A 26,914-nucleotide genomic window follows, 5' to 3' on the forward strand; every position below is an offset into this window, starting at 1 on the left:
ATCGTAAGAATTGCAGTTCAAAACACCCATATACACAAAGAGAAGAAGAGAAACGCGCGGATGACCTCAAAGAAGGCAAAACCATTTGCCTTTTTGCAAATATTTTCTTTCGCGAACACTTTTTTGCGATCAAATTGAAGCAAAATATAAATCCGCTGCTGTGTAATCGATGCACAACGGCAGATCTGTTCCTGTGGTATGTTTTTGTTCAGTGGTTTGCAGTGGTCCCGACACGGTTTATGATTTATAAACAAACCAACGATTGTTGATTGTGCAAAATTTACATTTGGCTTTTAAGGAGGCCTGTGTTTGTTTTATTGAGGAGAAGGTTTTTTTTTTGTTGGGAAGTTCCAATAAATCGCTATCGAATGATGGATACGTTTGATAGCGAAAAGGGCTGGATATAAATTTCGCACTTTTTCAAAATCATCTGCCTCCTTCAAGGTTTTAATGTAGAAAACTTAACAATCACATAAAAAGTAATATTCAAAACAAATCTATCGTCGCCATTTTCACATTTCTAAGAGGATTTGTTTATCATGTTCTACCAACCGTCTAATTCATATCTCTCTCTCTCTTTCTCTCTCGCCTGCTAGATCATCCTGGAACACGAGGACACGAGAAAATTCCGTTCCATAGCAAAACGACCTCTGCTGGCGACGGTGAATTCACAACATCCTCCACTTTCATCTCCTTCTTGCCCTTCATGCCGTCCACCAGGGGGAGTGACTCTTAGGTGTGTTCTAAATTTAGCAAAAATTAACACCAGCAATTGGAGCTATTTCGCAAAAATCTCCCCCGTATAGAAAAAGCAAACCGAGCAGTAAGAAATGCGGCACGAAAATTGCTTTACCACACCGGTTGGTGGATGGAATGTAGCAGCTTGATTCTACCAATCTTAAACACACATGATTCATCGCACGCGCCGTCCTTCGCGTGAGAGGTGGTTGTTTTTGTTTTCTCAAAATCACCACCTGATTTTACCGGTGGAAGGAATAAAGAATTGCGCATTTGCCCCTTACTATCGCACGGATTGGAACTTTGAATCACACACTTTGAAAAACCTTCCCTCCCAGTGAAGGTGAGTGTTTGCTAATATTTTGGTCGAATGCTCACCGTAATGGGCTGCGTACGTTTGTGGAATGGAGACGCATGGTCGATCATACCGTTGCACGCATGACCTAGCGTGAGATTCGCGTCAAGGAGGGATTGAATAAAAAAGTGCAAGCGGGATTTGGAATTCCTTGATTCATTGAGATTGAAATGAGGTTTCCTACAACATCACACGACAGGATCGGGGTTCAAATCCCATCCGGACCGTTCACCCTAGTAAGCAGTTCGATGGCCTTCATGACCTAGTAGGTGGTAAAACTAAGAAGAAGAGGAAGATTGGAGAATTTCCTCTACAAAACTGCAGAATATTTGTAACGCCAAAAACTTATAATGAAATTTAGAAAGTGTGTTGTAAAAACCCCTTGCATAAATCTCAAGCTTTGCTTTATGTCCTCCAGTAACACAGTATGTAACACTGACATATCGAGGTCAACAATCCGTTTCCATCAGCTTATTTGTCCCAAGGCTGGAGCTCTTCATCCAACATGACACTCTTTGTTTACCTTTTTTTTAATTAACACCTAACGTAAACTGCCTTGTCTCTCAGCAGTGAAATTAATGGCATCATCACATTCTTCTAGTCTTCTTTCCAATTTCAAAACGTTGTTCAGCAGGGTATCAGAAAGATGTCTAGTTTCCAAAAATGGTTTTCACTGCTCGGGTTTTTTTTTGTAACGGAGAAAACCTTAATTAAAACTCCACGATTCAGAGACCATCCTATGAGTAAAGTCGATCTTCTTGGAGTAAAGTCGATCTTCCTATGAGTAAAGTCTCAAAATATAAGAGCTTTTGTTGGACAATTCCACGCTTCAAACAGTGATATCATTTCATAAATGTAGCAATTTTACATACATGCAGACCAGAGCGCTGAATTATTTGGTTGTGTTAGATCGACGTCTTATCTTTCAACCACCTCTAAATCATGTTAAAGCTTATGACTAATGACTCCAGCAGTAGAGAAAAGCTACAGTATAAATCCTAAGTTATTACCAATGAGATAGCTTTCTCTGGCTGAAACTTGTTCTTCTACCAGAGCTCGAGGAAAATAAAAAAAAAATCTATAGATTTGTTCGTTAATGCCTATAAAATCCCACTATTCCTAAAGAATCTTACAGCATCTCTATATTTAAATGCTTTCCAAAACTTTGCTGCCAATTTCAGCTTTAAATCCATCGATCATTCTTACGTACATCGGCTTGACCGTAAGCGTCATAAATTTTAAGCTATGGTGCCGGCTTGATCATTCTTTTTCTCGTATGAAGAACAGAAACGTAAAAACGTAATATTAACCTACCAATGACGGTGATGAGCTGTATCTCACCGATGGATGAGTAACCAACCAACGCTATTCATAAGTAGACAGGTAAGTAGCGGAAATGCCGACAAAATGGTCATAGCACTACGGTACTTAGGTACGTACCTCTTAGGTTTTAAATTTAGGCCCGACAGTCAGACGCACCATGCAATGCCAAGTATTGACAGTGACGCTGTAAACACCATCAAACGACAACGCTACAACGGCAGGCAGCAATGTGCAAGGACAAGCGACCAATAGCCTCAACCAGCTTGCTCGATTTGAGTTCTACTCATTAGCGATTACAAACATGGCGTTTAACCTACGTTTCCCACCCGCGAAACGTGGACAGATGGTGAACAAACCACTTCCTAGTAGCACATTCGGTCACTAATCGGACCATCGAAGGAGTTGCATCGATAAAAGGGCCTCAAAGTGATCTTGCCGCCCCAAAAAACACACCAACACATGCACACCACGTGCGTGCATCACTGTCAGTGTCAGGGCCCTCCGCGTCAGCTCATACACGAGCTGCCCGACGACGAGTGACAATGATTTGCCAAAGTAGAGTGGTGAGAGTGTGATGCGCCATAGTGGAAAGAAAGAAAGCTGATGGTGATTTCACGTCTCGTGTTGGATGTTTCATTTTCATTTCCTCTCTCGATTCGATTCGATAAACAATGATGATACAACGCTGTGCCCTTACGAATCGGTATCGGCGATGCGGCGTTTTTGTTGGTCGCAATTTATTTTTAAACTCCCGCTGCCCCTATTGGCATTCGATTTCGATAGAACTCTGTTTACACTGTGTGTACACACCCCACCAGTGAAGGAAGGCAGGAATGTTTGATTGGTGGCCCAATCCGTGCTGAGTTATAGTTGGGTTGCTACATTTAGACGTGACTGAGCTGAGAACGTGCTTTATCCCAATTGTCCGATCGCCGATGTTGCAATCGAAACCCGTTTGATGAACCTTTGTGTTGTTCTGGATGGATACGATGAGCTAATAACAATCTTTTCCCTAGGAACGATGTCCAGAAGATCAACAAAATCAAACGACCTAGCAATGAGTTATGATTCTTACCTTCAAATTGTCCCTTCAGACGACCTTCAGAAATTCCAAAAACAGACATTTAAAAACTATCAACGGCACGCGCCCACGTTCAACGTCCAGATCGGGTGTAGAAAGGTTGTAAGCCATTAAGTTAGGTGTGGGTAACCAACCAACATCCGCACCCGTTTAATAGGACGTGCAGTGCAGTGTTTGTGTCGGTTTTGTTCTTTTTTATTCCAACGATCTCACGTTCCAATGTCGTACATATTATTTACAACGTACCGTAAACACACAGAGCAAACGAACGATCAGTCGAGACGAGAGAACCCCACAAATGCAGAACAAAGATCGCTTCGAACCGTCGCTAGTAAAGCAAAGTGAGAGAAAAATAATAAGCTAGCTTAAATACAAGATTGATCCCCGTGTATGTTTTAGTCAAGGCGTATGCCGCTGTAGGTGGTGGTGCCTTATTTTCTTCTTTTCTTGGTGCCCCTGGTGCTCTCGTTCTAATTCTAAACAGATTGATTTTCCCTGCCAGGGTCACGAAGCATCAACAGATGCTCACCCCATTCATGGTTGCTCTAACAAGTTTGTTGTGGTTGTTGTTGTCTGTATTGCATTCGATGTGCGTAGTTTGTCTCACATAGGACCATTCCGTCGTGCAAACATCTCCTCCAGCGTGCTCTAAGCAGTGAAATAGCGACACACGGTAGAGCTAAAAATACTTCCAACGAACTGGGTCGGATCTGTTTGCAACAACCATTTTAAACTTCGTTACAAATTAGCTGCTACGTCTGTTTGCCCGTTTCACATTGCAACGCCATATGCACGACGGTACGGTCCTATGCGGGACAACGCGTACCCTGAGCTCCATCAAACAGCTTAATTTCTCCTGCGCTGTCGTTGCTTAGTTCCCGATCGGGAACATCTTCTTGAACAGCTTCAGCGTAGACTGACGATCGAGCGGACAGGTCGAGTAGATTTCATCGCATGATCGAGCGGTTTGCATTTTGCCATTCTTGATCGCTTCCTTGATCGCCGTCCCATCCAGCATGTAGTCAATGATCGAGTTTCTAGCGTGAGGGAAAAGTGAAACAATCAGACATTTTTGTCACAAGATGTACATGTAGTCAGTTACTTACTCGGAAAGTGCCAGAATCATATGCTCCACCTGATCAGCCGTTCCGACCTGCGCGTGGTAATCCGACGAGCGAAGATAACTGCAAACTGCTTTCTGCATACATGCGCCCGAATCAATGTTGTTCTGTGCGAGGTAATCGTCGACCTTGTTCATTAGATCGCTGATGCCGGTTGGGTCACTGTCCGCGCTACGGTAATGGCCGGAACTTCCGTACCCACCGCCGATCACGTTGACGAGCTTGGGCAGCAGTAGCAGCGCACCGATACCGACGAGCGTGCCGAGAACGACACCACCGAGATCGATTTTGAGCGGTGTGTAGGAACCAAGTCCGGTGCTGGAATAACCGTACCCATTGACGCCACCGTAGCCAGTTGTTAGGCCTAACCGTTGGCTACGGTCGCTGGCCGTTTCGGTGGCAAAGCTGTCGTTTTGTCGCCGCCAAGGATTACTATTGGTTGGATGAATGTGAGTTGAGGAGAAGAGGACCTTTTTATTTGAATCGATCTTATATTGCAATATATTATAAGGTATGAATAATATAATATACTAAAGAAATCTAAGAATCTCTAATCTAAGAAAGAAAAGACTTTAAAAACAATCACTAACAGTTTCGGAAAAATTCTCTAACTTTAGAACTTTAAAGAACTTCTCTTTTTTTTTAGGCGCACAACGAAATTCGCAAACTATTCTCGCAATATCCACAAACTGTTAAACTATATAAAAACGTTCACCAATAAACACATTACTAAGTATTCCTATTTCAGCTGTATAACATTTCACATGTCACGCTGTATAACACTTTCTTATCCGCAAGGGATGCTTAAGATTTCTTAGTGGTCGTCCGCCATTCACTTACCTTTGCGCTTCTACGCATTGCCAACCGATCGTTGCTAGTACTAAAATGGACACAAAGTAAGCTGAGCGAGCTGCCATATTGTCTACGAATTTGGTCGGAAGAGATTTGCGTTTTTCGTCAACACTTTCACTACCACTAGCACTAGTCACTGATCGAAACGTACAAGCTGTAATGAATCCTTCTCGCTGCAGAAACAATATTTTATACCCAAAGCCCAAAGCCCTACAGCACTACCATCTGGCACCCGGTACCGGTGGTAATCATCGCGACACAATGAATAATAGAATTACTAACAAGTGTTTTCCTTCAATCCCTCCAAATCACCATCAGGTAGTGGCAGGTAGCAAACATCTGCATGGTTCACGACCTTTTTTGTATATGCCGGTACAGAAGAAAAGGCGCTCAAGTACAAAACACTATACCTCCGAATGGGGGAAGTGCTTCAAAGGTATTACCCAGTCGAGAGTGACTTCCTTACGTTGCGATGCACTCCCCATTTGTGGCCACATTCATTCAAACGATGTGCCCTGTTGCGTGAAATGTTGTTTCATTCATTCGCTACGATTGTTGTTGTGCTCGTCTTCACAGGGCACGCGTACGCGTTCTTCGGTGCGTACCTACTGGGCCACTTGATGTGGCCAAACAGAAGACGGAAAAAACAGACGACTCGCTAAGAGGACAAGGGTAGGGAAACCGTGAACGTTTAATGCGGAATTATGAACATCATTACCGCGATTAATCCGAAGAGTGCTGTCTCACTCTTTTTCTTACTATAATGCAATCAGGTTGACATTTTTCATCCTGGGCCACACTGGTTACAACAGAGGCGTTGATAATTTTGCTGATTTTCTGTGCATTCTGGCGCATCGGCCCTCACGCTTTGAAGGGCTGTGGAAGTGTGGCGATGTGTTTCATGATGTTGCGCAAGGCAATGGTAATCGAGCAAAAAAGCGAGACCTCACTTACTTCCATGGTGTTGTACGGCGACAATCGGGAAACAGTTTTTCACTTTCCTTGTGCGAATTTTCCTCTCCCTTTCCAGTGTGTTAGTGTGAAATATTTTGTTTTGTTTTATCACACAATTATCTGTGATTGAACAATAAAAAACAACAAGAATTTCATACTGGATCGGTGTTAGTGTATTTGGGGCAGTGATATGAAACTTCGATCCGAGAATCGACATTATGGCCAACCACTCCATGTGGATCTTCAATATGCGTTTTACCATAATGTATCCAGATGCAGATGGACTATCATCTTTGGTACGTGAAAGTCCTGACCTGACTGAAAGTTAGGTACTGCTACTAATGTTTTGCTGATCATCTTCATCTTGCTTTGAAAGATAAATGAATTTGAATGATCGATTGTCTCGACGAATATAGAAAAAAGTTTTTTTTTGTAAATTTCATGAAAATAAGACAACGATTTCCAATTATGCTTACGTGTACTTCAACGATTATGCAAATTGGTTCGATTTCAGTCCGTCCGTCTTTCGTATCAAGTACTATCAGTTAAGCCATGAGCGAATAAGTTAATTTAATAAAACAAAGTACATAAAACGCAAAACTATGACTTTATCATGTATTACAGCAGACTCATTAGATTTTCTGCTTGAACTAGAAGCATGAATATGGCAGACTTCTAATATCTAACTACAGCAGAAAATACAAGCAGTGAACTAACATAATGAACTACTCCACCTTTATTGCATCATTTAATTGTCCCATGAGCAAATGCAGCAAATAGCACTGACATAATGGCAGCATCTGTGTCATCGCACTCCGTTGAATCGTTGCGAGGTTCACTTTAATTTCCATCGGCAGGCTTTTTTTCACCATCCGTGAAATTATCTCTCCCTTCCACATTTATTTCTACTGTAGCTTCGAGCGAATGTTTGCACTGATTCGGCAAGGGTTGGAACTAAGTAAACTGTGACAGATAATTGTTTGAAATATTTTGCACACAATGCAAATAAAACATTTTTCTTTTCGTAGCACATTTCATTAGCACGTATGGACATAACAAACTAAGCTATACAAAGATATGTAACGGTCCTGTGGCCGATCGATAGTTGCGTCATTCCTCACACGGCAGGACCTGGTATCAAATTTCACCCGGTTCTAGGACTAGGATGGGAAACCCGATTGATTATCCAGCTGCTGATAGGATCAAGTCTAGAAAACTAGTAATAACCAGAGTATGAGTATTTAGAAAGTAACTGATGCGCCAGTCTTCACACGGCTGTAAAGGCAGGATCAAATCCCATCCGTACCGCTTTCCCCGACGTGAGAGCTGACTATCCAACCACGTGATACTAAAAAATCTCGTGACCAAGCAGATCGTTAAGACAAGAAGAAGGACATTTTTTGTAATATTTTTTTTTTAATTTACTAAATACATTCCCTTAAATTAATTTCCCAGAGGTCGGTGAAACTGCTTTTCGCAACTTTTATCCGTTACGCAATGGATCCTCGTTTGTAATAGCCGATGCAGTTTCAAGACATAACTGCCCTACAATGGCAGTGCAGTGTGACATCTGGTAAACATGCCAGTCATCCAATCAAAGTTATGCTGCATGTCGTTCGAGGCCAGCATAATCAAATCCACACACATATGCATGCTTGCAGTTGCTCGGCCCCGTTTTGTCATCAACCGTGTGTGTCATAAGTACGGAAAACGATCATCACTTTATAGTTTGCTTTCGAAGCGTGAATTGTTTTCCACTGCACTACGCAGCTACATAACACAAAACCAACACACGGTGGTGATGATGATAAATCGTTCACCGGTCCGAATGATTCCACACCATTTCGTATGCGTTAGACTGTGAGATGTTGTGTGGATGGAATCGAAAAACCATGGCACACATTTTCCACTAGTCCTGTATGTTTGGAGTTTGGAGGGAAGAATTCAGGGCCACAATTTGCGCAATGCGCCAGTTTGCCAATTGCACTGGAACCGACAGGACGACGACGACGATGATGCTCACTGTGTCAATTCTTGCACTGGCAGTATTGTTGTCCGAGCAAGCTCCGAAAGTGTTTTGTGGACCAACAACCAACGACACCAGTGCTGGCACCAACCACTGGGGCCGACTCTACGGTCCAGCTACAGAAGACGATCGGTTCTATACGTTAGACTATTCCCACACAACCTTACGCCCACGTGCAAGAGCTTCCAAGACTGGATGGCGCCGAGAGCCTCGGTTCATATCGTTCGAAACGAAGGACAACAGTATTGAGGTAGGTACGATCAGAAGTTCTTTCATTTCTACATCAACGACACATAATTTCAGATAGAAAGCAGGAAAAAAGTACAAATTTGGTAACACATCTTTCCACTCCGATTCTACAGGTGGAAATCGATTTCGCAATACCCTTCCTATCGATTCCGATTCAAAAGTCAATGAATGGTGTGATGAGTTCAGTGCTTAAGGTATGCATTGTGCTGGATAGCAACAGTAAGTGACGGTTGGACAACATCCCACCACCAGTGGCTGTGGTCCAACCAGATTTCGTTGACAAACTAACGCGCTATCCATTCCGCCTGGCTTCCCCTTTGACAGGGTACTCCGCTGCTGAACGTGAACCTTGGTGCTGTTGCTGTTGCCGGTGTTCTTACCGTTGGTGGAGCGCTGATTGGTGCCGCCGCCCGTACCTTCTCCAACAGCAGCTCCACCCTGCCTTGGTCGTCCCTGCTGTCCTTGGGTGCCCCGCGACAAGCCAGCCCCGTCCGTGCTGAAAGTAAACCGATGCAAAAGCAGGAAGGTGGTAAGTGTGATAACCGTATCGTACCCGTAACGTCCGGAGCACACCATTACCTCTGTCTCGTTTTGAAAGTGCCTCGTCTAACAGAGCCGGTGGAGTAACATGTGATTCTCACTTAGTGACGCAATACGATCTACCGAAGTTCCTCCCGAAAAGAATGTGCAACTTAACTGGCTAGCTATGACGTACAACAAGAGACAAATTAGACTTAAACAACATACACCGTGCACAGGTGATTTCCGAAAGAGATCGTACGCGAATTTCTATTTTCGGTTCCAAAACGGGACAATACAAGAAAAAGTAGTGCATGTAAAGGTGTAGCTAGAGCTAGAGCGATAAACCTTTAAAGTTAAAATAGGAGAACTAAACTCCAAAAATATTGCTAACTGACCGATCTGACGGCTGAGGCTTCATAACGAAACAGAAGGCTGGAAAACCGACCAAAATAGTGCGGTGTGTTTTTACTTTTTACTGTCCTTTCCGGCGGGCTCGCTCCCCTTTGCTCCAGAACCCTTGGCTTGCGCGACCGATATGCGAACTTTAGTGTTTGCCGCATCCGGTGCTCCAGCTTTTCCTCCGTCCTTCTTCTTTACGGCACCTCCTTTTTGGGTCACAGCTTTCGAACCCAGAGCGTTAGCTGGCCTAGAGCCAGCATCGCCTTTTCCATGGTTAGATACTCCGCCACGGTTGGAAGCTTTCGATTTAATGTCCTTCCCATCCGGTTTAAGCTGGAAGTCCTGAACATTGTACTGCGTTTCTGCCACGGCAACGTCGGGCCTATGTGCGTCCGGCCGTATAATGGCTGACGGTGGAGTAAACTCTACGTCAAGCTCACTTTCACTTCCGCTTGGCACATCGCTGATAGAGGTTTTTACAGGCAGTCCCAACACTTTTGCCGAGCGGCGTATCTCCTCCTTTATAATCCGTTTCTCTCGATCGGTGCAATGCTCACAATTGACTAGTTCCTTACACCCGCACAGTGGTAGACCTTTGCGCTTGAGTATGTCTCGCAACTGGTACAGCTTGGTACGGTGCGGATCTTTGGCAAGTTTGAACTTGATCGGTTTACATGGCAGATAGGGATCGTCGGTTGTTTTGAGCGTGTCCGAATCCTTCAGTGGATTCATCGTTATCGAGTACACACCGTTCTGCTTCGTGATGTGAAGTGTTGGCTTCTGCTTTTGGTCATCCTGTGTCGTACCATCGGTATGGAAACCGACGGATTTTTTCTTTGAAACGGGTAAATTGTCCAGCGGATAGCATTTGAGAAAGTGTTGCATCAATTGCCTTATGGGCTGTCGCACTGCACCCGGTCGCCAACCGGGCAGTCGTTTGCCTATCCCCGGTGGACAGATGTCCCACTGCCAACCCATATGAGGTGGAACGAGAGGGTCCTGTCTCATACAGGTTCGATGTCCAACCACAATACCCGGATGACGCTTTCCGAAACGGTAAGAGTAGAGTTTGCGATTCTGGCGCTTAATCTGTCGTATGTTCGCTTTATAGCTTTTCCGAATCTGTCCTATAGACATGCGACTCTTGCCGTTTGTTGCAGGCTGTGGTTGGTTTTTGCATTCTTTGCCCCCTTTTCCACCATAGACCTGTTTCATCTCTTCAGTGCGTTTGCATCCAGCCGATCCTTGTAGTTTTGCGGGAGTCGATTTTGGTCCGTGTGATGGACGACCGGTACGCCAAGGACGTCGCGTTATAGGTCTAGAGCTAGTTTGCATTGGCTCCATCCCGGGTTTGGGCTTCACGAAAGAACAAATAAAAGAGCTTGAAGTCCTCGAGTTTCCTTGCTGATTAATTTGGTTGGCACAATCGATACAACGTGTTTGACAAATTTGACACAACTGACACGATGCTGAGGAAGCTACTATTGTGTCCGAATCATGCAGAGAAGCCGCTTTTCCGGTGGGCAGTGGTTCTACCTTGGACGTATTGCTGAAGTATTGTGGCAAAGTGGGGTTCAACGGAGTGTTCTCATTTGATCGTTTATATCCACACTTCGGACAGCAGCACTCGGTCGGCAGCCAATCCAAACAGGCCTTACAACGATCGCAACAGCTGAAAAATATTTAAATCCTATTTTATTATCTATTACTAAAGTTTGTTTTCGTCATAAGAACGTACCGAATCGCATTCTTTGAAGCATTTTTCGTTTGTCCAGATGGAGTAGAAGCATTTTCCATAGCATATGCACTATATCGGTCTTCCGGCACCTTGTGCGACGATCGTGGGCGACTTGGACGCTCGCCTGCTTTGCAAGTTTCTCCAGTTATTGTCATTCCGCCGCATTCCGTACAGAATTTGCAGCTCGCATCATTGCCGTTGTTAGAAATAGAATCCCGTTGATCGAAAGTTTCATCCAGCTTTGCACGATTGATCTTCTCCTTGATCTGCTCGATTATCCTCTCCGTACTGGATATGCCCTTGCGATGCAATATTCCATCAATAATCTCATACTCGCATCCTGACCCATTGTTGGAAGTCCTTGGCATGCTGCATTCGGTGCAAACGAGTAGCTGGCGCAACTCTGCCTCTCGTTTATCGGCCGATTTAAGCTTGCTGTCATTGATGCGATAAATAACGTCGGCGTTAGACAAGGGATCCACAGTCGAAGCGTTGTGGACGACTTGCAGTATCATCGTTATCTTTCCCACTACTTCGTTCGCTTCATCGTGTATGGGAAATTGTTCTTCGACCGGTGTAGAACTTTCGACGTCTGGCTCAAAGTCCATTACCTTTGAACCATTCAGCTTCAACACTCCCTTGTAAACGGTTGAATCGTTCGGCTTGATGCGGACATTGATGGAATTTTCTTTCAAGAAACGAACAAACTTGTCCTTATCGGCTTGCAAGCTTAAGAGAAGAAAAAAAAAGACGCAAAATACGTTAACCGAATTCATTTTGTAGAAATTAAGAAACACTACCTTATTACCTCACAACTTCACCAGGTTTCTTGGTGTTCAAATCGGCCAACGTTCCGGTCACACTATCACCACCACCAACACAATGAAGCGAAACGGTGTACTCTTCATCCTCTTTGCGATTGGTCAACTCTAATAATTTAATAAAAAACATAAGCGAATACGATTCCACAGAGGCCACCGCTTCATCTTCATACGGGTGGCTGGGAGATTCCCAGAACGTTTCACTAGGCTCAACACTGAACACCATCACAACGGTTAATCTCAACCAACCGATCTATTCAACTCTCTAGCACCACGTAAAGTTCGGCAAAAGGATGGTTACTTTGATGATGTTTCATCGATTCTATCTACGACATCTCATGCTTTCCTTTTCCGTAGCCAACCAACGCAACGAAGAAGATGGCGAAAATCTCTTGTGGACACTACTCGGCTCACTAGATCGAACGATGGAAGGTTACGACATTGATACGGTGGCCTGCGTTCAACGCACAGTTTGCTGGTACGTGAAGGAGGCCACAATCGCGGTCGCAGAAAGTAAGGCTACCACAGTTGAAACGATCGTGGAGGGACTTTCGAGGGCCGATTGGATTGGTCAGTTCATCAGCGGTACTGCGTTGGAGGATGCGATTCAGACGGCTCGTGGAGTTAGGACGAGCTGCGAAAAATCATTCCCTAACTGTGCGATCTCAAGTTTTGTGAAACACATAATGCGTTTGGCTAGGAAAAGGTAATAAAGGAATTGGAATACTTTCCCGTAGGTATACTCAGCTTGGAAACTGTTTGTATTAGTTTTTATTACTAGTTTACATAAAGATTCTCATAACATCTATTTGCAATACTTTTTTTTAATTTCCAATATTATTTTCGTATAAAGGGGGTGTGTTAATTATGTAATTAGGCTAAGCTTCTGACCGTGGTCTCATCTCAGTAGTGTGGTTTGCATACACTGTATAACTAATTTAAGTTAAAATTATATGCATTTTTTGCTTTCCAAAATCCTACCAAAATCGTGTTATAAAATTAGGAGAGAAAAAAAGTTATTTAAGGGTACAAGTATAATACATAGTATACTTCTATGCATTATACAGTTACTCACTAACTAATATGTTACTATATAATTCAACAACTCATGTGTTTTTGACCAATTTAAAGTAGAAATTATATTTGTTGTGAAATTTAAATGATCCTTTGCAAAAGTAGTATCAAATTTAAACAAAAACGACTTGATATAACATTTTACAATAAAATGTTAAGAAGATATAATAATAATGCATACAAGGCACCTTACAAATATTAAAAATGTTACTATTAAAATTTGAGTTCCTTAGTTTGATAATGTTACCGCAAGCAAATGTTACCCTTTTTAAATTCTGTTTAAATTCAAATAAACACAATTTTTGGAGTTAAAAATATTCTTAACGCCTGCTGGCGAGATGCAACTTTTAAACTTTTTGTACGTAGAGAGGAAAAAAATGTTATTAAGAATCTGCTTTTCACCAGAGTTGTCCTCTGATCAGAAACCAGAATCAGTTTGGATTTATAAAAATTAAATGCATCCTAAAACAGAAACATAAAGAACGCAGCCTAGATCCGACGAATCAAGTACGCAGCCATAACGATGGTTTGAGTAAGGCGTGTCAAACTCAAAGCGGGCTTGATTTGTTTGGTGCCTCAACATGAATAATTAAATTGAAAATTACTCATGAAATGTCTATTTTTATTAAACATTCCTACATGGCATGATAAAACTAACATCAGTTAATTCGATCCTACAGTTCTTACCATCTATTCGTTACAATGCTACGTTAACTTGCACTTGTGTAGTACCACTCTAGTTAGCTAAAAAACGCAGCCACTTGGCAATATCCACAATAGCAATTTAGTTTTACCATTTATTATCACAATACTACCGAAAGCCACTCCCTTGCCAATGCTCGACTCCCCTTTAATCGAACGAATCTTTCATCGAGAGCCGCTTGTCCGAATCGAACGATAGTTCCTCGCCCCGACGTGCATCATGACTCTCCAACAAAGGTATAACCGTCTCGGAGTTCGCTTTCATTGCATAGTCCAACGGCGTGAGGCCAAGATAATCGATGGCATTCAGTTCGGCATAGTTCTTCAACAGATACTGCACGATCTCCGCGTGTCCGTAAAGCGCAGCCACATGTAGCGCGGTACGGCCACATGAGTCTTCCTGCGAAAAATCGGCACCCGCAATCCGGTACGATTCTAGCCGCACTTGTTGATTGCGTGCGGCCGCTGCACACAACCCATCACCAATGGCACGTATCGAACCGGTCAGATGGGCACCACACTTTATCAGCAACCGTATTGCTTGGTGGTGATCGTGCATGATCGCATCCATCAGCGGCGTACGATCGTACCGGTCGCGTATATGTACGGCTGCACCGTTCTGCAGGAGATACTGTACCATCTCGATGTTTCCTTCGCAGCAGGCCACATGCAGTGCCGTACGGTGATCGTAGTTTTCAGCCGACATGTTTGCACCGTAGTTTTTCAAGTTCGTCAGCTAAAATAGAGAGTGAGGGAGAAGAATGTAAGGGAATTAGTAATCAGAACTAGCAGATCCCCAATCAAATCTACTATTACTATACCTTTGTCACGTCTCCCGCCAAGACAGCCGTGTTGACCATCGCAGGAAACAGGGATGACTTTAGCTGGCCCAATTCCTTGGTTGAGGTAAGATGGAGGGTTCGTGCGACTGCATCTATTAGATCGTACTCTTGCATTTCTGGAGGCTTTTCACATGTGAGCTCTCCACGTAGATTACTTTTCATCATCTGTTGAGAGGAAAACAAGCACAAACATTTTTGAAAATAGAATCAAAATCCCAACATGTCTCAATTTCCCGTTCACGTACCTTCTTCTTTACTTCCCAATCCCATTCCTGTTTGCTGAGCACGTACGACAGCTTCGCCAGAGCGGCTTCCGGTGTCATATCGTACCCCGGTATAATGCCAACTTCCTGCAGTTGTCGTCCCGTTTCGTACAGATCACACACAGCACCCTCATTGCACTGCGTACAGTTTACGATCAATACCTGGCGTTCGTTTGCTTCTTTCAGTGCCTCGATCAAATCGGCTCGGTTCGTTGGAAAATTACCAGCACCGTACGTCTGCAGCACTACGCCTCGCATCGGTGCACGCAAGAAAGCATTAACCGTCGCTACCGAGATGCTCGGAAACAGTCGCAACAGTCCCACGTTTTCATCCATTTGCAGATGCACGGTGAACTTGTCCACTGTGCAGGGTCGGAAGATAACACGATAATCAACCTCCACATTGATGCCCATTTTGGCGAGTGGAGCTGCATTCGGTGAGTTGAACGCATCCAATGATTCACTGCTAACCTTGATCGTACGATTGCCCCGAAATAGGCGGCTATTGAAGAAAATACACACCTCCGGCAGGACGTAGTTGCCAGCCAGGATCAAGGCCGACGTGAAGTTGTCCTTGCCATCTGTACGCGTTTCAAAGATCGGTATCTGCGATCCGGTGATGATGATAGTTTTCCCCAAATTTTCAAACATGAACGATAGGGCCGAAGCGGTGTAGGACAGTGTGTCCGTCCCATGCAATATGACGAAACCGTCGAAGAACTCGTACGACTGACGAATATCCGTCGCTATACGTACCCAGTCACTTATGCTCATGTTAGATGAATCCAGCAATGGTTCATACTCGGAAATTTGATACAGAATTCGGCGATGTTGCCCTTCCACGTACGGCAGTACCAGTGGGGCCATATTTTTCGCCGGCCCGTACCGCTTGGTGGCGTACACGTCGTCGTGCATGTTTGGGTATTGGCGTATTTTGCGCACAAACTCGTACGGCCGCGGCTCGAGCGCTATCCGCGGGGAGGCAAACGCGTGCAAATAAACAAGCAATCGAGATATAAAATTCAACACTTAAATGCTTACTGCTTCATTCGTATAATGTGACGGGGTGCTAATCATTGTCAGACGTACCATTTTTCTCGTTTCGCATCATACCGATCGTACCGCCGGTGTATATGACGAGCACTTTCGCTTCGGGTGCTTCGGACGGTAGCTTGCCATAGCTCGAGTTTCGCCGCATGGACAGCTTGCTCAGATCGAGGCTGCCGTGCGGATTTACGTCAACCAACTGTTTACGCTTCCAGGGCGAATGGGTCACGTTGTTGGCCGTGTTACCGTTTTGGTTCGTCTTCAGCTTGATGGCGAGGGGTGTATCATCGTCACTGTCTGGGGAAGGTGATGTAGGGGCGGGTTTCTGATCCGCAACATCCATCATGTGTCCAGCAGCACCGGTCTGTTCGTTTCGTTACAAATCGATCAAGCAAACACTAAAACTCCTGTATTGATGGCTGAAAGAAGTACGTAGCGCAAGTTGTTTAATTTACGTTGCTGATGATACTATCCTTTTAAATAACAAATTTGCTCAACGAATTAAAATTTAAACAAATCTTAATGCTAGATACAAAAATGATAACAGACGCTCCAAAATTTCATCCCCGGAGCATGTTTTGCGTTGTGTGACGTATCATTGAACTTTGAAGCGGCTGATGAAACTGAGCTGAAAACCAGAATCATCATCGTCACCACCAGTCATGTTTATTCATAAAGGAGTCATGTCCGTCGCCTAAGGCTTGTTTGCTCAGACAGAAGTGAAAAAATGATTTGGAATTTGGAATCTCATTAAATACTGATCAATTTAACGCGGTCTACACGTGGCTACACGAAATAACTCTTGGCAAAAGAACTTTCTTCCCACTGTTTTTATACTTCTGAAACAGATTCCTAAACTGTGTAGTTATTGCCATTGAATTTGAACGATTCATAATTTACGTCTTATCTCATGCGCTCAATTGCTTAGTTCCATAGATTTTTCTTTACATTACTCATTACATTGCAGTACAACATTATAGATGCATAAATTGAGTTTTCCTTTATCATTTTATTCCTACATTAATACCATCTACCATCCAGCCGTTCAGAGCTCTGTTCTGCTCGACTTTTTAATGGTACGTTAAACTTTTTTGGCTCCTTTGCAACCATTCTTTTCTTCTTCTTGGCTTATTAACTTGCTTACTTGGCTTACTAGACTTGCTGATACAACGTTGTTAGATAGCGGATAGGGGAGAGGTATTTGAACCTCGATCAAGCATTACCCCACAAAAATTATCTATGGCTTGATGCACCCCAGTCGTTCTTCTCACGATTGATTGAAGATCTCCAACTTTCATTCTTCGTAACGAACGGAATAAAAATTAGCTAAGATTAACTTTTCTCTTAACATTGATGTTGATTAGACATCACACTATTGAGTATTCTTCTCTTCATCTTCTTTTAAAACACTACTATTTAGAGGAACATTGTTTTTCTATCATATTTGATTCGCTTATATCCTTATATTGCTGATACAGTTATAGGCAATAGATTAACACTACGTCTATACCTGCTTTTTAAAATGCTGCTATCGACACTTCTACTCGGTGTAGCGTTACCAAAATATAGGAATATCAACCAGATCAACCTTCTTGACATAAAAAAAAACTTTACCAAATTTTAATTGATTGTTCATCAGAGAGCGATTTTTTTCATTTATAAGCTCATAAATGATTGTGCAAGAAGCAAAAATCTGAAAAAAGTTTAACGGGTTTGAGACCTAAAAATATCTAACTTTTGTACTATCCAAGCTAACTAACTCTAGCGTTGAAAAAAGTAAAAAGGAGATGTCCAAAACTATAAAGATTTTTTAATTAGAGTTTTCAAAATGGATAAACGGTTTAATTTTATGATCTTGTGTGGTTTGGTCATATTTTCATCAGAATGGCGAGATAAGGATTGATTTAATTACGTTTTTTTTATGATAGGAACGTTTTGCAAAATGTTCAACTTTATTTTAAAAAAACTGGATCGATTCTATGTACAATAGCAGGTGGTCTTAATCTATTGTCTGTCACTGTATCCGTGTCTGAATAGTCAGGCTTGCGTACGGGGCTATAAATTGTAAATAATTTGATGTGCGGATTTTTCGGTATAAAAAACCGGCGTCAATATCATCCTAACCACCGAACCACGGTTTCCGGACTGATGCGAAAAATTATCGGTGATTAAAAAACTAGCAAAAAGCTATTTAGAAGAAGTCGGTATTCACATCAAATCTTCGCCGGTGTTGGCATTTATAAAATTAATGCGAAAATTCAAAGCACTATTTCTACTTGGTGGCAACAGATGCATCGCTACGTAACACTCTGGTGCGTTGAACTATGCACTCGGCTATTTATAGTTTGAATGCAGACTGATCCATCTCCCAAAGCATTACACCACGAGAAGCGGAATTTTACCAACGATTAAACACTTTAATAATTCCTCATTTAACAGTTTGTGTACAATCGATTAACGATTTGCTAGCTACGTGTCAGTAATGCTCCACTTTTCACGCGCCCCAGCAAACACACCAACCACACACAACACGCAAAGGGTAATCATGTGCCGACCTTGTGCAGGGTCACCACTTTCTTGATTTCTAGCCACAATTACCTGCAACTGCAACACATGAATGCACACACACACACCCGTTTTGTGAAAGCTTTACCAATGGTAAAATTAATAACCAATGCACAACAACACTACGTGGCTACAAGCACAACTTCACCTTGGACTAACTTCCCTTTGCTAAATATTGTACAGTACTGGAGAGCATTCTTCTGTCACGGAAGCCTCCCGACTGGCCCGCTGTGCGCACGCATCGGCAACATAATTACTGCCGAAAACCGCACGAAACGTGTGGCAGAAACTCTCGGCTTGCATGATTTTCCGGTGTGCACACACACACACACAGTGACATCGGTTAAGTAGGTCAACTTCAACCTGAAAACATATGATAGCGCACGGTTTCTTAGGGACGGAAAGATTTATCCACGTTCCTCTAGCCAAGAGTAACTTCAATTGCTTCTTATCAGAGGGAGACTGTTTGCGTTTCACTGAATTCCTGTACTGAGTAGGTCAAATATTTGCTTTACATCTTTTACAACCCGCAAAACTTACAACATATTCAATTGTTGTAATATTATTTTCAAGGCTTTTTGTGGTACGTTATCACTGGCATTGAATTATTTACCAGATATTCCGTTTTTTTTAAATTATTTTAAAAAAATCACTAAAACTTATGCACTCTGTAAAGATGGGAATTACTTCTGCTTCAAATGTATCTCCTTTTAGACGCTATTTTTCCAACCAATCACACTTGCGCGAACGTTATTCGCGCGCTCACTTACTGCCCAACGTCCACTCACTGACTGAAGCGCGCCAATGAACGAACCGGTCAATTTGAAGGCAAACGTAGCATCAGCCCCAACCAACCTAGCTACCGCTTCTTGAGGCTCAACGAGAAAACAACACGGACGCACGCGACAACGCGCAACACACAGTCAACAGGGTCGGCAAACATGCGAAACCGCACCGATTCCTTCTGCCTTGCCGCACCACACTTTACTCCAGCACCCAGAGATAACGCAACGGTCCAGAGAGACGGGCCCACCGACACAACAGTCGCACCATTTAGCGAATTGGCAAGAAATTATCCTACTTTTTCCGTTGTTATGCGAGTAGAAGTGTAAAATGCGATCTTTACACTTTACCGCATATCTAATTGATCTTTTCGATGGCTTCAAAATATTTACCATCCTGCTAGGAACTCACAGTCAGAATTCCAAATTCTGCCAAACCCGATGTGCGGTACACACTTTTTCACCACACTTCTTTCTCCTGGCTGGAAAGGCTGGAAACAAAAACAATCGTGGGTTATTCCAGCTACCCTAAAATTTCAAATATATTACCGTATTTTCCCACAAACCGGGTGAGCGGAGTGAAACGTCTGGAAGCATATAGTGGCGGTTCATTCATGCATTGTAGTTTTTCAAGGATCAATATTCTTGGCCGTATTCCTTGTGATTCTGCTACACAGAACTCTACCAGCCGTAATCTCATTTGATTTTCGACACATTACTACATTGGAATTTGATCATCAAGAAATGGAAACCATACTGTTGGCACAATTATTGCAATAAGAATTCGATAATTGTTCGATAGTTCTTACTCGATCGCTCGAAATTAGGTCTTGAGACTGTTGTCCCAAAAAATCTTTGAACGTAGTGTCCTTATCGCTCTCTCTCTCTCTTTCTCTCTCTCTCTCTCTCTCTCTCTCTCTCTCTCTCGCTCGCTCGTTGGCTTGCTCACTCTAGAGCACATGGTCGTGACATGGCCCAGTCAACAATAATTATCAAGGATAATCGATACCAGGCTGTAGTTTTCCATCCATCTCCGATGGCAGGTGGCCGATCTCCGACAACACCCCCCCAGTTCACCAGATCCTGCAAACTTGTTGTGTTCCGCGACGCCTCGTGCCGAACTGGGGGCTGTGGAATACCTTCTTGGCAAATTGAAAATTTATTAATAACTCTCCAAGACATCTTTTTGTACATTTGGTCTTATTGTTTAGCATCTCTCGTGCTTCTATTCTTTATCCAGATTTCCTGTCCTCAATATTTGGTCCATTTGGACTTTATGGACTTGGGAATACAGGAATCGAATCGATTATCAACAGAGCAGAGGCTCTTAATGTTTGTAGTTACTTTACTTTCCGCTCGTTGGTTAGAGATGCTCGGCATAAAGTTCACAGAAACCGCATTGAGGAACTCCAGTAGTCTTTCTCCAGGTTCGGCCCCTCTTTGGGAAGATCTATGATAATGATGATAATGATGAGACTGTGGAATTTCGCTAAAACATCTTAATCCGCACCATCCTTTCCAATTTCCTAAAACATCCGGTTTCTAAAAGCTACTCTCCTCGATCCATAATGCCTTAACCATGTGTAAGTCAATATATTTTTAATTCTTATCGTAAAGGGCAAACAAATTAATAAATAAAGGTTTACTAAATAAATAATAAAATAAATAAACAGTGCACGAAAGCTGATTTCATGTCACTCTTCGGTGTGTTTGTGTGTGATTTTATTTTTTCCGCCTTAAGTTGTATTCAGTGTTCGGCTAGGAGTCTCCATCGTTGATCGTTTTGTTTATTATTCTTCTTCTTTAACTTTTCTACTTTTGCTCTCATGCGCCCGATATCTCAGAGCAGATCGTTGGCAATGGATGAGCACAAATAAACACACAGGTCCTAATTGGATCGATCCTCAAACAAGGCAACGATCGAAATCGATCAGTTACAACGGCACCCACCACTATTGCCATGCTCATGTCCAATAAAATTTACGTTTCCATGGTAACAGAACGCGATAGCATTTTAATCAACTAAACAAGTAAGACATGCTTTCGTAGGCATAGGCGAAGTATGCCTTGAGGTTATTAATTAGTACTTGTTGTTTCGCCAAATAGTCTTCACTATTGTTGTTTTACTCATCTGATTTCTAGTTCTAATTGTATTTGTTCATTTCTTTGTATTTGAGTTTTGCTTTTTTGTTGCCTCTATTTGAGTGGAACGTTTAACAGCGAAAATTTTCCACGTAAATGCAAACACATTCCTCTTTTTCCTCTCTGTATATTAAGGTGCATAAACAAAAAACTGACGGGATCGCAGATCCAGAGCATAGCAAAGCTAACACGCGTTGTACGAAGAGAAAGTGCATGAGGAGAAAATCAAAATGCTAGGTATGGAATAAAACCTACAAAGAAACTAGATGGTGCATCAAAAACACATTCGAATAGCCGAACCAAAGTGGTTTTTTATCGAATTGATGAATTTTCATGGCAAAGGTGAAACTACTTTGCCTACTTTTTTATTGCATTTGCTCCCATTGATTTTAAATTTGCTTTTTTTTAGTTTTTATTCCAGTTCCATCTTTATTTTCTGCCCCCGTCGAGAGCAGTCCTACTATAAACTACTATAAAGAGAACCAATGAGATAAAAGTTTTGGCGACACCTTCATATTTTTGTGACCACAAATCCGATCGATTGAAATATTGAGGAATAAGGTAAGTAAGTGGTAGGCTATTGTTTTTCAACTTTTCACAGCATTTTGTCACAGTGCTGGGGGCCGCGCTTCTAGTTGCACAAAAATCGAGGATCTATTTTTGCCGTTTTGTTATTAAACTTCTCCGCCCTCCATATGGACAGGGAATCAACACAACTTCTCCCTCCAAAAGTGAAACATAACCTTTTGAAGTTCGACATTACGGTTCGACCACGTGATAGCACTGCTTACTTGTTCCTCTTGCCCTTCACCACTACGGGACGGTTTTTGATTAATCCTTTCCTTCGTTTGGATGTTTTGCGTGACACGAGCTCACCGGCCGGTAATACCCGCTCGTCCGGTTTCAGAGCGGGCCGGTTAAACTCGTGTGGTTTCTTCACACGATAGATGCGCACCAGCCAATGTTCGCTCGTGTACGCCTCTTCGAGGTACGTCAGCTCAAAGTCCTTATTGCCGATCACAGCATTGCGGGTGCGATCGTATCCAGCAGCACCTCTGTAAAAGGCAGAAAGCAAACGGTCATTTTAAATCAAGAAGCACGTGCGCGGTAGCGACGCCGCCGTTTAACCCACTTACCTGTAGTCCAGCTTCAATTCTCCAAACTTGTAGTAACTAAGCTTGTACATCAAACAGTTCAGCAGTGCCGGTGCACCCTCCGCATCGATACGGAACTCACCCCGATCGGTGAAATAATCGCTTTCGCGTATATCCTTCGGGTGTTCACCCTCCGCAATGCGCACCATCCAGAGGAACTTGTTGATATCGTCGCCCGAGTATCCGATCACACCACCGAAGATCACCAGCACGTAATCCACATCGAGCGAGGTCATAATTTCGTATGCTTTATCTTCCGGTGAAGACATTGCTTTGCCGACGAGCGCGATGTGACTGTTGTTCCAAGTATTATTATCCACTAGTGTTGTCCGGTTTGCCATACCCGCTATCTGATAGCCATAGTCCCACCAGGACATTACGCGCGCATCCGGTGCTGTATTCTGCCACAGCCAGTAGTAAGCCTCACGGAAATCGTCCAGAATGTTGCGAGTGCTGGAACAAAAAAGAAAGTAATTAAAAAAGCGATCTTCGGATTTCAATCGCTTTCTCTTACCCATCGTTGCTGTTGTAGAATGCCAGCACAATCGAGGGACTGCTGTACGCGTTCGACGTAACCCACGTACAGTGAACCGCAAACATCATGAGCAACATTAAGATGGCAACAATTACCATATTTTTCACGTTCGAACCAAGCCCCGTATTCTGCTCTCCGTGTGCGCTGTGCGACGAAAGGTCATGCTTTGGGCGGTGCTTAAGTTTGCCTGCCTTATCGTACATTTGTTTCTTCTCTCCGCTGGCATCTTCTCCCTCGCCTTCCACCCCACTGTCCTTAACACCGGCTGCATTGTCCTCCTTCAGGAATACTTCCAGCAGGCCGGAAAATGCGACCCCGGCCAGTATACACACGACAGGCGTTAGGGTCAGCATCAAACGCACCATTACGCCGGCAAAGTACACCGCACTGATCGCGTACAGCACAACGAATACACGCTCATCGTTAATCTTCTTGATGCAATACCACAGCCCCACCGGGAACGTGCACACCAGAATGTGTAGATCGAAGAAGAATGAAAACCACGTCGTCGGTTGATGCTCGGACACGGACGCAATGATGGGAATGTGAATTTTGGCGTATCCCGTGTCCCACAGCGAATAGAAACGACCGCTCCACGGTGCAATTACGCCCAGCATCGTAAGCAGCACGACACCGGCAAATACGACACCGGCCGCCAGTAAACCACCGATCAGGAACAATCGCTTAAATTCCTGCTTCGAAAGTACGGTCTGTACATGCTTTAGCACGGCAACGGCGAATAGGAGCAGGAACACACCGGAAGCGGCCATATGTTCGCTCGTACGAATCGGCTGGAAACCAACGAACGGAATTTGCATCGAAAGGATCAATCCAAGGATGTAGAACGTCGTGTAGGATGTGAATAAGCGGGGCGAGTAGCGGCCCATTATTAGCAGCACAAACACATGCAGCGGGATGAGGTTTATGATGAACACGTAACCGCCCCACGCGGACACCATGTAGAAGTACGACAGGGCAGTACATGCCGCCCAGTACACGCTACCCGTTTTCACCGACTTCACCCACAGATAGTACGTGAACTGGAGGGCAAAAATGGCAATACCCTCATTATCATACGATCCTGCCACTGAGCGGCTAATGTAACCGGGCACGATAGCGATGAAGCTGGCAGCAAACAGTCCAGCACCGGCCGACCATAGCTCCTTCGTCAGCAGGTACGTCGAGATGGCGGTAAGGCCGCTGAAGATCGGTGCCAAAAACACGCAAATATCGCGAATGTGCACCGGAATGTTGAGCGTATGGAGCAGCCAATGGATACCACCGGACGTGATCATAAGCCCCGGGTATACGGTACCGCCGACGATACGGCCCAACGGATACCAGGCGGATTCATCGAACCAGTTCAGGAACTTGTAGAATCCATTCTCCACCATGTGTGCCGTGGCACGGTAATTGAACCTGAACGGGGAAAAAAAGAGACAGGAAAAAATATAGAAAGAAAGGTGAGCTAATTAATGTTTGATACGCTCGCTACACGCTGCTGTGAGTGTGTGTGCGTGAAGCGGCCACGTACGAAAACAAAACAATCGCCTCAAGAGACACGTAATCGTTAGTGAGTTCCTCCACGAACCCCTCCTCCACTCTATCCCATACTTTGTTTCTGGAACCTGGGCCGTACTTACCATGGATCGAATTCGTGGATTATGCTTTCGAACCGGATCACAGCAAACAGCCGGCTGGAGAAGCCACACAGCCATGCCAGCAACAGGACGGCGAACGTTATCAAACTAGAATAGCCGGCCGTCTTGCGGAGTGTGGTGCTCTTGGTGGAACGATTCATGGTGATCCCTCGTCGTTTTTTTTTTTTTTTTGTGTAACGGTGTTTTTCCTCCTCAAGTCCTTCCGTCAGCGAGAAAAACTTCTCTTGCAGAAGATTGTTGCGTTTTTCACGGCGCGGATACACGCACACCTACAAAACCACAACCACCTCCACCCGCGGCTACCTCTAGCAGTACGGTCCAGGCGAAACCGAAGCGATGGGATGAAAGGCAAAAGAAAAATCCACACAAAACACACTAAAATCGGTCAAAAACACGCTGGAAGCTGTTGTAAGCCGGGTGTGCTTCTATATCAGTCCAGTTCGATTGCTAATGGCCGTTGTTACAGTGCCATTTTGCGACCAAAAACCGTGGAAACTCCACGGGTCGAGTTAAGAAAACACCGGGGAAACAATTAACTACTGGCCAGCCGCAATTCCAGCAAATTGCCTTCTTTTTTTCCTTTTTGCTGACGGCCAACAGTTGATAAAAAAGTGGTGACGTTGCGTTGACAGCGTATTGCTATGTTCGAATGGTTTCAAAATTTAAGTTCGAAACTATGCTTTCGAAGATAAGACTCGATGTCGAATTTTGGTCACCAAACGAAAATCCAGGATTTTCGTTTGTTTTCATTGTACAAATTGTCATACAATTGTTTTAAACTAATTAACCTCAAAGAAAGATGTGTCTTAATTATTTTGTACGAACAACTAAAACAGTAAAATAAAAATAACATTGTCCAGCAATCTCGTCTTATTGTACTGATCATAATTGTCAAAATCGAACAAATCGCACACGCGATGAGCCAGCCCGTTGGCCGTCAAAAAATCAACGCGCTACAAATTGTTTGACATCCTTTCCTCTTTTTCTTCGAACGTCGGACGGTTCGCACGTGTGTGCATCGCAGAAAAATGGGTCGCCGACCGGCAAGATGTTATCGTTACTGTAAAAATAAGCCCTACCCGAAATCCCGGTTCTGTCGTGGTGTTCCGGACCCCAAAATCCGTATCTTCGACTTGGGCCGCAAGAAGGCATCGGTGGAAGATTTCCCCCTCTGCGTTCATCTGGTATCGGATGAGTATGAGCAGCTTAGCTCCGAGGCGCTGGAAGCGGGCCGTATTTGCTGCAATAAGTATCTGGTGAAATACTGCGGCAAGGACCAGTTCCACATCCGTATGCGTCTGCATCCGTTCCACGTAATTCGCATCAACAAGATGTTGTCCTGTGCCGGAGCTGATCGGTAAGTGTCGTTTATCTCGACAAGTGTGCAAAGTGTCACTTATCCGCTTCAATCGCTGTCCCTATGATGATATAGCCATTTACAGAGCATTGGGTTATGAATCTGGCATGATTACCCTTAAATCACGTTGACAATTGACTGATTTTACTTTTAGCAATTTAATATCCCGAAAAATGCGAAATTCGTATCCATCCCCTACTAATCTGTTAACATGTTTTGTTTTCTTTTTCTTCTTTTTTTGTTCTCGCCCTACACAGGCTCCAAACTGGAATGCGTGGTGCGTTCGGAAAACCGCAGGGTACGGTTGCCCGTGTCCACATTGGACAGCCGATCATGTCGGTACGCTCGAGCGACCGTTACAAGGCGCAGGTCATTGAGGCACTGCGTCGTGCGAAGTTCAAGTTCCCGGGACGTCAGAAGATCTTCGTTTCGAAGAAGTGGGGCTTCACCAAGTACGATCGTGATGTCTACCAGAAGCACAACGAAGAGGGACGTCTGGTACAGGACGGATGCGGTGTCCAGTTCCGCAACGATCACGGCCCACTGGTTAAGTGGGAACAACACCAACGTGATCGATTTGCAGCTTAAAGCGTTCGTTGCAAAGGCTTATC

The 26,914-nt window shown here is 43.8% G+C and overlaps 6 protein-coding genes across 6 annotated transcripts in view; 2 read left to right on the forward strand and 4 right to left on the reverse strand.

The window, feature by feature from the left end:
- Window positions 1-26,914, forward strand: part of LOC126558058 (carboxypeptidase D) — a 195,372-nt gene that overhangs the window by 125,843 nt on the left and 42,615 nt on the right. The gene's annotated exons all lie outside the window — the stretch shown is intronic.
- On the reverse strand, window positions 4,348-5,625 carry LOC126558976 (uncharacterized). The gene is made up of 3 exons (XM_050215068.1): window positions 5,459-5,625; window positions 4,604-5,050; window positions 4,348-4,534 (listed from the first exon to the last, which is right to left on the reverse strand). The coding sequence occupies exons 1-3, from the start codon at window positions 5,533-5,535 to the stop codon at window positions 4,369-4,371; spliced, it is 690 nt and encodes a 229-aa protein (XP_050071025.1). The 5' UTR covers window positions 5,536-5,625; the 3' UTR covers window positions 4,348-4,368.
- LOC126556983 (uncharacterized) lies at window positions 8,889-12,405 on the reverse strand. Its single transcript, XM_050212572.1, has 4 exons — window positions 12,167-12,405; window positions 11,359-12,087; window positions 9,691-11,292; window positions 8,889-9,195 (listed from the first exon to the last, which is right to left on the reverse strand). Exons 1-4 carry the CDS (start codon window positions 12,403-12,405, stop codon window positions 8,889-8,891), a joined length of 2,877 nt encoding a protein of 958 aa, XP_050068529.1.
- On the reverse strand, window positions 14,103-16,453 carry LOC126557302 (L-asparaginase). Its single transcript, XM_050213022.1, has 4 exons — window positions 16,150-16,453; window positions 15,043-16,028; window positions 14,777-14,962; window positions 14,103-14,691 (listed from the first exon to the last, which is right to left on the reverse strand). The coding sequence occupies exons 1-4, from the start codon at window positions 16,451-16,453 to the stop codon at window positions 14,104-14,106; spliced, it is 2,064 nt and encodes a 687-aa protein (XP_050068979.1). The 3' UTR covers window position 14,103.
- Window positions 22,355-25,100, reverse strand: LOC126557162 (dolichyl-diphosphooligosaccharide--protein glycosyltransferase subunit STT3B). Its single transcript, XM_050212843.1, has 4 exons — window positions 24,929-25,100; window positions 23,265-24,704; window positions 22,733-23,203; window positions 22,355-22,651 (listed from the first exon to the last, which is right to left on the reverse strand). Exons 1-4 carry the CDS (start codon window positions 25,084-25,086, stop codon window positions 22,384-22,386), a joined length of 2,337 nt encoding a protein of 778 aa, XP_050068800.1. The 5' UTR covers window positions 25,087-25,100; the 3' UTR covers window positions 22,355-22,383.
- On the forward strand, window positions 25,935-26,893 carry LOC126559017 (60S ribosomal protein L10). The gene is made up of 2 exons (XM_050215113.1): window positions 25,935-26,303; window positions 26,561-26,893. The coding sequence occupies exons 1-2, from the start codon at window positions 25,975-25,977 to the stop codon at window positions 26,889-26,891; spliced, it is 660 nt and encodes a 219-aa protein (XP_050071070.1). The 5' UTR covers window positions 25,935-25,974; the 3' UTR covers window positions 26,892-26,893.

This window comes from Anopheles maculipalpis, chromosome 2RL (genome assembly GCF_943734695.1).
Source record: "Anopheles maculipalpis chromosome 2RL, idAnoMacuDA_375_x, whole genome shotgun sequence".
In the NCBI taxonomy this organism is placed as follows: Eukaryota; Metazoa; Arthropoda; class Insecta; order Diptera; family Culicidae; genus Anopheles; species Anopheles maculipalpis.

What these genes read in the sequence shown, in the direction of transcription:
- LOC126558976 (XM_050215068.1), bottom strand. Translation starts at nt 5,535, where the DNA reads ATGGCAGCTCGCTCAGCTTACTTTGTGTCCATTTTAGTACTAGCAACG. An exon ending in CAATGCGTAGAAGCGCAAAG is followed by an intron (nt 5,051 to 5,458) that starts GTAAGTGAATGG and finishes TCCAACCAATAG; the next exon opens with TAATCCTTGGCGGCGACAAA. An exon ending in ATGATTCTGGCACTTTCCGA is followed by an intron (nt 4,535 to 4,603) that starts GTAAGTAACTGA and finishes CCCTCACGCTAG; the next exon opens with AAACTCGATCATTGACTACA.
- LOC126559017 (XM_050215113.1), top strand. Translation starts at nt 25,975, where the DNA reads ATGGGTCGCCGACCGGCAAGATGTTATCGTTACTGTAAAAATAAGCCC. An exon ending in TCCTGTGCCGGAGCTGATCG is followed by an intron (nt 26,304 to 26,560) that starts GTAAGTGTCGTT and finishes CGCCCTACACAG; the next exon opens with GCTCCAAACTGGAATGCGTG.
- LOC126557302 (XM_050213022.1), bottom strand. Translation starts at nt 16,453, where the DNA reads ATGATGGATGTTGCGGATCAGAAACCCGCCCCTACATCACCTTCCCCA. An exon ending in GATGCGAAACGAGAAAAATG is followed by an intron (nt 16,029 to 16,149) that starts GTACGTCTGACA and finishes CCCCGCGGATAG; the next exon opens with CGCTCGAGCCGCGGCCGTAC. An exon ending in ATTGGGAAGTAAAGAAGAAG is followed by an intron (nt 14,963 to 15,042) that starts GTACGTGAACGG and finishes TCCTCTCAACAG; the next exon opens with ATGATGAAAAGTAATCTACG.
- LOC126557162 (XM_050212843.1), bottom strand. Translation starts at nt 25,086, where the DNA reads ATGAATCGTTCCACCAAGAGCACCACACTCCGCAAGACGGCCGGCTAT. An exon ending in ATCCACGAATTCGATCCATG is followed by an intron (nt 24,705 to 24,928) that starts GTAAGTACGGCC and finishes TTCCCCGTTCAG; the next exon opens with GTTCAATTACCGTGCCACGG. An exon ending in TTCTACAACAGCAACGATGG is followed by an intron (nt 23,204 to 23,264) that starts GTAAGAGAAAGC and finishes TTTTTGTTCCAG; the next exon opens with CACTCGCAACATTCTGGACG.
- LOC126556983 (XM_050212572.1), bottom strand. Translation starts at nt 12,405, where the DNA reads ATGGTGTTCAGTGTTGAGCCTAGTGAAACGTTCTGGGAATCTCCCAGC. An exon ending in GCTTCAAAGAATGCGATTCG is followed by an intron (nt 11,293 to 11,358) that starts GTACGTTCTTAT and finishes AATATTTTTCAG; the next exon opens with CTGTTGCGATCGTTGTAAGG. An exon ending in GCCGGAAAGGACAGTAAAAA is followed by an intron (nt 9,196 to 9,690) that starts GTAAAAACACAC and finishes GTTTACTTTCAG; the next exon opens with CACGGACGGGGCTGGCTTGT.